The sequence below is a fragment of the Leptodactylus fuscus genome, chromosome 2 (assembly GCF_031893055.1).
Source record: "Leptodactylus fuscus isolate aLepFus1 chromosome 2, aLepFus1.hap2, whole genome shotgun sequence".
Taxonomy (NCBI): Eukaryota; Metazoa; Chordata; class Amphibia; order Anura; family Leptodactylidae; genus Leptodactylus; species Leptodactylus fuscus.
The window spans coordinates 176886062-176898097 of NC_134266.1; the positions used below are offsets into that span (position 1 = coordinate 176886062).

At 39.3% G+C, this 12036-nt stretch overlaps 1 protein-coding gene across 2 annotated transcripts in view; it reads right to left on the reverse strand.

Moving 5' to 3' along the window:
- GABRB3 (gamma-aminobutyric acid type A receptor subunit beta3) overlaps positions 1-12036 on the reverse strand; it is a 297693-nt gene that overhangs the window by 113767 nt on the left and 171890 nt on the right. The window contains exons 1-3 of one of the 2 annotated variants that reach the window (XM_075265196.1): positions 9349-10561; positions 9029-9120; positions 8742-8809 (exon numbers count right to left, since the gene is read on the reverse strand). In XM_075265196.1, the coding sequence (XP_075121297.1) occupies positions 8742-8809; positions 9029-9120; positions 9349-9452 (264 nt within the window). In that variant the 5' untranslated portion in view covers positions 9453-10561. Of the gene's footprint in view, positions 1-8741; positions 8810-9028; positions 9121-9348; positions 10562-12036 lie in introns of those variants that run through there. The other variant, XM_075265195.1, reaches the window with a different exon arrangement.

The following is a 12036-nucleotide window of genomic DNA, read 5'->3' on the forward strand; positions in this document are numbered from 1 at the left end:
AATATAGTAATAAATATTATCTCCCATATCTCTGCTTTATATCGGCATCATCTTTTGATTGTATTTTAATTTATTTTGAACGTTACAAGGCTTACAAGTGTAACAGCGATTTTCCAGATTTACAAGAAATGTAACTATGTTTGTTTTGTTTGTTTTACACACTTTATTTATTTATTTATTTTTTTAAACTTTTTTACATTTGTGCTGTAAGCACACTAGAACCTGCGATCAGAGAGGATCGCTGGTTCTATACTAACTATAGACTTGCAATACACGTGTATTGCAGTCTATAGAGGAAGCTAGCTATGCAGATGCATAGACTAGCTTCCACTCGTCCTGGCATCCAAGGGGTTGCTCGCTCCGATGGGGGGAGGGATTAAGGAGCAGCGTGTAGCTGTAAATTACAGCTCACACAGACTCCTGATGCTGCCGGCACCATGCTTTATAGCCCAGCCAAACCCCTAGGGTGCCATGATCACTATGGATCATGGCACCTTAAGGGTTAAACAGCGGGGGTCGGTGCAATCACCGTCCCTGCTGCTACAGGGGAAGCCTGGCTGTCAGATACAGCCGGCCTCCCGTGGAGATCGCACGGGCTCTGCTTCTGAGCCCGTGCAATCTCAATCACATACAGGTACGTGGGAATGCGGGAACTAACCACATTCCCTGACGTACAGGTACGTGATTTAGCGTTAAGGGGTTAAAGAGATTCTACCATTAAAAAACTTTTTTTTCTAGGTAACACGTCGGAATAGCCTTTAGAAAAGCTATTCATCTCCTACCTTTGGAAATGATCTCTTACTGCGCCGTACGTTCGAAATACCGATTCGTACTGGTATGCTAATTAGTTCTCTCACAGCGATGGGGGCGTCCCCCAGCGCAGGACATGCGCTGCTCGAAAACCGACTCCAGCGCCGCCTGTCTTCTTCTGTATCCTCCCCTTCCTTCTTTGGCTTGACATTGGATGCCTGCGCAGTACGCTCTATTCGGCGAAGTTCGAACTAATTAGCATACCGGTACGAACCGGTATTTCGAACGGCGCGGCGGAGATCACTTCCAAAGGTAGGAGATGAATAGCCTTTCTAAAGGCTATTCGATGTGTTACCTAGAAAAAAAAGTTTTTTAATGGTAGAATCCCTTTAAAAGTATTTTTCCCGTACGGTGAACTCTGTAGCAAGAAAAAAAATCAAAAGAACCAAACTGACCATTTTTTCATTGTTTCCTTTGTACTAAAAATTTAAATAAAAAGTGCCCAAACTATCAGACATTACCCAAAATGGTATAAATGGAGCCTAGAACTGTGTGTCTGACACTGTGATCTGTAGTATGGGGGCACCACAAGGTACAGTTTTTGCCCCATTTCTCTTCACACTGTACACTTCTGACTTTAGACATAACTCATCCAGCTGTTACTTACAGAAGTACTCCGATGACTCTGCTATAGTAGGCCTTATCACTGATGGCGACGATGGGGAATACAGAGACTTAAACCAGGATTTTGTTGAATGGTGCTAGCAGAATCACCTCAGGATTAATGCTGGGAAGACCAAGGAGATGGTGGTGGACTTTAGTAAACGGAGGAGTACCCCGACCCCGGTGGAGATCCAAGGAACATGTATTGAGATAGTCAGGACCTATAAGTACCTGGGTGTGCTCCTCAACAATAAACTAGACTGGGCTGATCACCTGGAGGCGCTGCACAGAAAGGGCCACAGCAGACTCTACCTGCTCAGGAGGCTGAGGGCCTTTGGAATCCAGGGGCCACTTCTTAGGGCCTTCTTCAACTGTGGTTGCTTCAGCCATCTTTTTCGGTGTGGCCTGCTGGGGGAGCAGTATATCAACCAGGGACAGAAATAGACTTGACAGGCTGATAAGAAGGGCCAGCTCTGTCCTGGAGAGCCCCTTGGACCCAGTACAGGTGGTGGGTGACAGAAGGATACTGTCTGTGGTGACCTCCATGCGGGAGAACAAATCCCACCCCATGTATGAGACCTTGATGGGACTTAGCAGCACTGTAAGTGACCGTCTGCTTCACCCCAAGTGTGAGAAGGAGCGCTATTGCAAGTCCTTCCTTCCAACCGCGGCCAGGATGTATAATCTACATCAGACCAAGCGAAGATCACTCCGCACAGAGAACTAATGATTATGATTATGAAGTCTTCCTTCTTTCTTCTTCTGTTCCTTAGCTGCTATGGACTCCTAGTGCTTCTTCTCTTCTCAGCTTATGTGTGTCTATGTCTGTAATATATTACTGTGTATTATCCTGTATCTGTATTACTATGCTGCTGTAACATACTGAAATTTCCCCACTGTGGGACTATTAAAGGATTATCTTATCTTAAATAAAAAGTTCATATAGCCCTGAAAAAAAGACACTTTATACAGTCCTGTACAAAGAAATATTTTTCTAAGTTTCTGATTTTTAATCGAGTTAACAGCATGACATGTCATTTTGGCTCCCCATTGAACGCCGTAACAACAAAGCACACAATCTAGCTTCCCAGTACATCATACGGAATATTATACGGTACCATTGCAAAGTAAGATTTGTCCCACAAAGATTAAGCACTCATACAGCTCTCTGAACGGAAATATAAAAAAGTTATAGCTTTTGGAAGACAGGAAGTAAAAAAACAAAAATCAAAAACTGGCTGGTGGAAAGTGGTTAAGTGGAGGCCCAAGGCAATTGTGTATAAATAACCCCCAGCTATACTCACCTTGTCTCACCTGTCCTGGATGTTCTTGAGGCATCTTTTTCTAGCCTCTAGCTGGTGTCACGCTCCCCTGGGTCACATGGGTGCGCTGCTATCATGATGCTGGGTCAAAATGCCTGCCAGTCACTGCTCTGGTTGCCCATTTACTTAAGAGTACAATTTATGTTCCTCACCTCCAAAATTCTCTACAGTGCTGTACCTCCCTACATATCCCCCCTCTGTCTACCACCCTATTCATGTTTCATTATGCAATTCATCTCACACTAACATTATCCATAATCTTAACTTCCCACGACCATCTCACAACCTTTTAGGTGGATCTATCACTAGTCATAATCTAACTTCCTTCCCCAATTTTCTACATTTTACACTGTCTCTTAGGATCCTACACTCCATATATCCAATGGCACTTAATATCTGGCACTACTACAAAGATACTGGCAGTAAGAGGTTCATTTCCATACACATACACATGAAATAACACATTTTATCCAATATGATCTGCTTATTGATTAGCCATGATACTGTAATGTTTTTGGTGCTTGGGTAGTTAATACTGGTTACTTATCATTATTGTTTATTTATATAGCATGTGAGTACAAGGGTATAGGGAAACTTTCTATTGTCCACACATTAGTGGTCCCTATTTGAAAAACAAAAGAATTTTAAAACTTAACTTTTAATACTTTGCGTTAAAACTTTGTCAACCCAGTCACTATAACTTAGTTATCACATTTGTAATCTTCCACTCTCTTGACTCAACTATAGTGGATACATTAAACAATACACAATACACAATAAGATGTGGTTAGGGATGTTTCATTGGGCGAGTCATTAACAGTATTCTCATTTATCACCTGCTGTTCCTCCCCAATCAGTATTATTCCCTTTCCACCTTTTCAATGATCACACTGTTGTTGGTCTATTGTAAACTGTTAGTGTGTCTATCTAGGAGTAATAGTCGGAGTTATGGTAGACTGGCAGCGGTGTAAATGCTTGGTTAAATAGTTAGAACGGTCCCTCGTCAGTCAGCCCGTTCCCCAGCCCACATCTACCAGCCCCTCGTCTCCACTGACTGGATAATACAGTCTACTCTATCCACTAGCTGACGTTCTTGCCCCTACGCGTTTCCCTACAACAATAGTTCATCAGGGGGATGTTGTTTCAGATGCTAGCTTAGACCCAGTATGCGGTAAAAACCACAGTTTGCGGGACCACGGTGGTTGGCCCCGCTACTTAGTATAGCACCATTAATTCCATGGTGCTTTACATTTGGGAATAATTAATATACCTTATACTGTATATCATGATTTTTGTGACTAGTGACATAAATATACATAGATAGCTATGTCACTAGTCACCGGCCTGAGGAAGGATATGTGCATCATCTGAAATGCTAAATCACAATGAGTATATGCATCCTATATATGTCACTGAAAAGTATAAAGATATCCATATTGTACTATTAAACTATGATTTTCATTGATATTGATTTTCTATTGATACTACAGGACATAGTAATGGTATTAAATGCTATGCTGCACATTCAGCTTCTGCTTTGCTTGATACTTGTTAACCAGGCTTCATTTCTTTCTATACTAAATAAACATTCACCCTAAATGACATTTAAGATTTTTATTGTTAAAAAACAAGCCATAAACTATTAAAATCCAGATTATTAGTCATGAAATAAAACAGCGTTCCCTTGTATAATTTTATGACTCGCTACTGTACAGCATTCACAATGATTCTTTTGGCACAAGATGGATGAAATTCCACAGGTGAGTTGTAATATATGCATAAATAATATTCTGAATTATCAGTGGGAGTATGGTGTAAGTTCTGCCAGCAATTGCTATGCCCTGTAGCTGCTGGGAGAAAACATACCATAATTCACTTGATTGCATTTGATAGAACACATTGCAGGGATACAGAGGCAAAGAAGAATTTCAATTTTTATTGTAAGCAGGAACAAAGTTCATAATATGGTGCAATAAAATGTGTTTCAATTTATGCTCCATTCTAAATTACCATGCGGTTCTGGGCCTAAACCAAATGCTGAGCTGTTGCAATTTCTGGACAGTCAAATGCTGAAATAAAGAATTTTTACTGTATTTTTTGCACTAGTTTTCTAAATCTATTAAATATAAATTCAAAGTTCAAAGAAATAATAATATATATTTCCATGCTAAACAACTTATTCACATTTTGGCATCTTTGGCTAGATGCCAAAATGTGGCGTTTTTGTAGTACTGACTCCTCATCTCTCGGTGTGGTACTGTAAACAATACACACTGAGAATAATCACTTTGAGGGGTTGAACCTTCACGTTAGTGATATCACTATATATATGGCTTTAATATTTTCAATAAAGATTTGAAGTTTTATCCCACTATATTTTGCCACTAAATTGATGAGTTATGCCTTTTCCCTAACTATGGAGCTACGGAAACAATGTAACCTAGCTGTGCAACTTTGTCTCCAAAGCTTTCATTCACTTCTATGGGAGGTACAGAAAAAGCAGAAAGCAGAAAAGAACCTTTTGCCTGTTTCTGGAGGTCCCACATGGTGGTCAGGACTTGCAGACATTTATTTCCGTCTTGCCAGTGATTCGCTAAGCTAAGCATAACCCTTTAATAAGTGGATAGGCTCCTCCTGGTGTGACATAAAATTTGTATGAGCTGAATTAGACAAATGTATCTCCCCTCTCACAGCATGAATCTCATACACAACCTAAAACAAAGACATTGTTATATTAATCCTTACACACATCTCTACCTGCCCCCCCATAACTGCTTTCTACTTTATATTTAAGGCTTGGTTCACATCTGCATTTGGGAAACCCCTGAATAGAAACCTATACACATAGAAAAGCGGTTACCTGGGAAAATACGTAGACCCCCATAGACTAGAATGGGGTCCACAGCTCTTTTCTCTCTGGATGGTTCAGAAACTGAATGGAAACCACATGGACCCCATTATAATTTATGGAATCTGTGTTGTTCTCCCTCAACAATTAGACAATGCAAAGAACATTTAATAGTAGGATTTCTAATGGAGACAAGGAATATTTTCAGATGATTGTAACGCTGCAGACACATTTTTGCTGAGCATTTGTATTGAGCGTTGGGTTATGACTAATATTACTTTATAGCTATTCTTCAGATCATTATGTATAATAAAAGTTGGCTTTGGTACCAGGGAACAGACCAGGCTGCCTTTGGTACCAGTAATAACAGAAGTAGCTCTGTGTGATCTGTTACTCTTTACTGAAATGAATGGATACATTTTTATAACAAAGATGTAGCTTAATGACAAATGGAAACATATGTATGACTATTTCTCTATTCATTGCCAGGACTATAGCATTATAGCAGTCACAGTACTAGGTTAATACACATTCTATCTACACATCACAACAATCAGGACAATGTAGGAAAACATTTTTTAATGACCTAAAGGTCACTTCAACCCTAAACTCCTCATCATCAAATATCTTCTTCTACAATATACAAATCACAGGGCAACAGAAGAATGCTGGAGCACTAGAGACAGACCATGACTAACTTGCAGATCATTATTTGTAGCTTAAGGAGATGTGAACAGCTTAATCTATAGTTGCAAAATGATGCAGACGACAGCTTGAGGGTAGTATAGAACTGCGAGGTTTTACTCAGCAGTGACGAACTGTTCAAGCTGAGCTGCAACTGAGATATCGACGCTATGGACCACCAACTGACCAAAATACTATAAACTGTGACATTCATTTTGCTGACAATATCTAAGCTTGCAGATTTTAAACAATCAGAGCAGTCCAGAGATGAAGCTCTTTACAGACATATCATACATAAACCACTCAGAGACTTAGTAACTTGTCAATAACTCATAACATTGATGGACTCACAGTACAAAACATTATGAAGCTAAAATATGATAGCTCAAAGACAATATTGTAGAGGCATTAACCAAGCCTGGGACTTTAAATCACAAGAAATTGGAAATGAGCACAACATTATTTCCCATGCTGTAAACTTTCAGAACTACAGGAGAAAGACATTTATTCTCAATACATTTTATTCCATTCATAACTCATTTCATAGTAACTGTGAGTATAAAAATGATGCTTTAATTGTGTTAGTCTTTCTTACAGATCATATGGAAAGGACTTAAGTATTCACAAGAATGAATACATTTGATAAGTGTTTTAGGTTGTGCTGTCACTTGTTTGTATACATCTTCTCATGACAACCAAGTGGTTACACATACTGCAGATGAATATACAAGCACTGTAGCCATTCTAACACAATTCAACTAATATAGCAGCTATATAGTTCTATTTCATCACACACAATGCTTTCTGTGGCCTGGAATTGGAACAAAGAAATAGGAAACTTATCTAAATAGTGAATCATTTCTCAAACATTTTTGCATGACACTACCATATTATGACATAAAAGAATAAATTGTGGATATTTACTTACAAATATTTATGTTCTATTTATTTATGTATATATACCTTTCGTAACATTGTAATGTTTCCACACTTTTATTTCAAAATATGAAAGAGGGAGATGCTAATCTACATGAGTATTTTAGCACCCATAGTTTGTAAAACATAGCAAACTATGTATATGAAAAGTAGAAGCAAAAAAACTTGTGGAATTCAAAAGCAGATACAATGTCTTATACAAGAGATATGAACATAATACAAGTTCTTGTACAAAAGTTATGAACATAATACAACTTCTTATATAAGAGCCAAGAAACTTATACAAAAGCAAAAAAACATAATACAGCTTCTTATACAACAGTTACGATTTGCTATAATGCAACTTCTTCTATAAGAGCTAAAAACGTAACGCAATTTCTCATACCACAGCTACAAACTTCCTGTAATGCAACTTCTTATACAAGAGGTAAGAACATAATACAACTCCTTATACTAGAGATACAACTACAATGAAAAATGATAATGGAAGCAGCAGTTTCTCTGGACAATTAATAATGCACTCTATCATGCAGAAATGTTTCCTAACACTATTACACGGAGGCCTGAGGCACTTTGTACAATAGAAAACTGCACAGTCAGCACAATATTTAAAAGAGGAATATTAATGCTAGGGTGTTTTATTGATCAGAGTGCTATTAGCCGAATGAATACAATACCTGCATTGGGCATTAAAAATCTCAAGTAGTATACAGGACATGAATTTATCACTACAATTACATTAACTTTACTTGTGTTACATAGGAGTCATCTCTAAATTTCACACCTTAGCTGGCAGAAAGAAAATCCTCTATAGCTTGTTCTGCTACAGAGATGGTAATATTGTATAAAATATAGTCACATAATAACACACTAAATATCTATCGAAACCACAATATTTCTATTAGTTTACAAAGTAAGTTCTTTGGCTATTGACTTATAAATGCCCTGCTAATTCATAGGCATTTCTATCATGGCAGCCTTAATGATCTGTGTGGTAAACCAATATGAAATAAACATACTATTGGTTATTGATCTGTATGACCTCTGACACTCTAGTTTATCACTAGATGAATGAATGTTATAAAATTTCCCATTCCTTCTGAAGTAATTATGTAATTACAAAGTAATTATAAGGCCTTGGAGATGCCAAAAATCAATTGTTCATTTCTAGCTCATATCCATCAATCTAGTCATTGATGATCCACTCATAATGCATTTAATAGCTTCCTCCAATCTTGTTTTTGACCAGCTAATACAATTTGCACTGAGCCATTGATGGACATATAATGAAGCGGTCAGAAAAGTTTCAGCACCATGGACAGCTACACTGCAGACAATCTATACAGGCTACAAAATAACACATGAACCTACATGCAAATATCATACATCTATTCATGATCATATAAAATTATATACCCAATATGAAGATAATGGAAGGAACAGAAAACCCAGCAACATATATGTGTGGGACAAAGTTTTGGCAACACACAGATGATGAGTCAGCAATAAAGAAGCCATAATGACTGGTATGCGCTTACCATGTTGACTTCAGACACCATGTCTATGCTGGCAATGTCTATATTCATTCCAACAGCCACTGGAGATCCTGTGAAGATCAATATCGATTAGTCTGGAAGATATTGGTTTTTATCAAAAGTTTCCTCACTACACAAAACCTGATTGTTTTCAAGCTAGAATCTAACAATGAAATGCACCATCAATTGCATTAGCTATGTCTTTATATCTACACTAAACTAAAACTAAACATTCACCGCAAAAAAAAAAACAAAAAAACAAACAAAAAAAAAAAAGTTGTATCATTTACCTCCAAAGTCTGGTCTTAGTCGGATGTCATAGCCTTTTAACAGTTTGTCCACTGTTTCCTTCACAAAAGACATATTGCCGGGATCATTGGCACTGTGGAAACAGAACTTGGATGTCACTATAGAGTAAAGTTTTAAGGACAAGAATGACTTTTAGAATAAGTTTGTTATTAATTGTTCACGTGACTCCATGTGAATTATTACCAGATGATTAGAAAGCTTATTGCAACTGAAGACACCAACAGAGAAGGCAGACATGAATCTTTAAGTCTAATGATACGATTAATAATCATCTAATTGTTTAGGAAATAGTTAAACTTACCTTTGGGCGCAGCACACAACTGCAACCAGGACTGGAGCAGAGATGAACCCAAACACACGTCTTCCAAGAGAGCTCCACATGCCTCCAGTATTGGTGTGCACCATAAGAAGCAGCCACTGGGGGCAGATCCAGCACCTGCACCAAGAATCTACAGGAGGAGACCTGAGAACTTACATCCAGAGGGTACTAGAGAACAGGCAATCCTGGAACCTTAGGTGCTGCACATGGGCTCCTCAGTGCCATCCACACAGTAGTGTGAGTGTGTGGGTGGAGATAGCTCTGCCAAGAGGAGGGCAGCTGGGGTCTGGATGTGGATAAGGGAGGGTAAGTACTAGGGGAAGCCTTAACACCAGGACATGAGACCACAATGGAGCTGTTCTCTTAGTGGAATGACTTTAGGCTCAGATCTTCCTTTCATCTGCTTTACTATCACTGGATGAGGTTTTCTAAAACAATGACGGCAGTTCCAATCCTCAGGACGATGTGCTTGGATATTGAATGTGTCTCTTGCATTTTCTCAAGAGCTGCTGACATGGTGAAGAAGAAGGGTAGAGCTGGAATCTACAGGGGCTTGAGAGGGCACCATGTGTGGTCAGTCAGTGTCACCAGGTTGGCTCCATATTGTCCCTGGCCATATGGAGCCACATTGCTGCTGGGGAGCCCATGGATAGGAGGCATATGACGGCAGCCAGGGCTCAGCACTGCAGCATTGCTCCCAGAAATGTCCGCTACTGCTGAAGACACATCCAGCTCTGGTATTTCCCTTCCTCAGCACAGGCTGGGGACACGTGTATGAGTGACGGGAGGAGACCCTGGGATTCCCTCCCCCTACAGCACAGCCCGGGAAGCTGGATGCATTATACCTATGCTGCAAGCCAATGTAAGTGCGGGCTCCCTCACTACAAGCTGCATGCCTACTGTGCTGTGGCACTTACAGTGTTAACTTCAGGGATTCTGGAGACTGGGACATTTATTTAGGATGGAGTCCTCCCGGCTCTGTCATTTTTAACTCTCTCCTTTCCAGAACACTGGCTACAGTTGGCAGCAGCAGAATGATTCCCTGTGTGGTGAAGAATCCTCAACAGATCTGTGCCATTTGCTGCAAATGTAATAATGCTAAGAGGCCATCTGGCATCCTAGGAGAGCTCTGGACTGACAGAGGTAGCAGGGCATTTACATACATGTAGCAGGGATCATGCTTTACTATTTAACTCTTTGTGCTTCTGTCATTGAATGGCATACTGGTATACTCATGTCTGTGCTGCTTCAATTATTACAATGCAATGCCATCATTTCACACCTACACTGAGTCCCATTAACCAGACTGTATTAAATTGTAGGTAGAAATTGTTTTAGAAGCGTAAAAATAATAAATACAATGCTATTCTCTGCGGTAAGAGTTTCCCATTAAGTTCTACAATCCGATCGGAGCTGTAATTGACATATTCCAAGCATCACGGCACTTTGTAAGTGCTGCACTTAAAACCCTGCCGCTTGCATCAAATAGGATTTTACTAATTGAAGCTGGCTAATCTTCCTATAGTCTATAGTACGACTGACCTCAGCACAGTCTGCTTTCAGAGGCACTTTAATGTACAGCATGGCGTTAGACTGACTGCATAGTGTTTTTTAGTCATTTAGTAATAGAAAAACTATTTGAATAAGATTGATAAAGGTTCATGATTAAAAAAATAAAACCGGTGGCCTATAACCGAACAACATTATTATATCGAGTAATTTCTAAGCACAAAGAAAAAAAAAATCTCTCTTCTTTCATTTTTAGTCTACCCAGCTCTTAGGGATATATTAGGTGAGTGCATAGATAACAATTCCCCAATGTATTATCATCAGAACATTCCACGTTAGCCATGGGAGCCATCCAATGAAAACCTGCAGAGCTGCAAAGCTTCAGTGCACTGAGAAAATAAACTGCAAGCATAAGCTGTCATGATCTGCTGACTGGTTTTTCAACCATCTACAATACAATTAAGGCCAGGGCTCTATGGCGGTGTATCATGGGTGATAATCACACAAACGTGCTTACGGTAGATCACACTGCAGGACATGGCATATGGTGTATTTCTATGGAATGGTGTGACTTTGTATGTTTCCATGTGACTGTTTTAGAGTGTTAAATGTCTAGCCGTGTGTATGTTGTGATGTCTTCCTTCCGTCTTGTGGCTGTTTGTGTGTGTGATATGACTAGAAGGTGCATGAATAACTATAGAGGGTATTTATTAAGATCAGCATATTTTACACAGGTCTTAATGTCCCCAGCACTAGTGAATGGCACTCTTCATGAATTGGGCGCACTTGCTGGCTGCCATAAATTTTAACATAATTTATGCCATTTTTGAGGTGTAAATGATAATAAATATGGTGCAATGGAAGTTCAGCCCACATTCTACTTCTGGTCCCCTCACTTTTGGAAAAGTGGCGAGGTCCGCTCAAAAATGCTGCTTGAGATTATTTTAGTCAAAAGTGGTGTTAAATGGTCACAAATCACTGATTTGCAACTCATTCACTCCATTTTGTGATATAGGGGATTTGATGAATCCCACTTGCGTGTGGTCTCCATTTTCCCCTATGGTCTGTTACCAACTATCCATCCTTTCCTAGACAGCTTGTAAACATGGGCCACTTTTTAAAATTTCCATAAAAGTACATTGATGTATCCAGCTTAGTTTT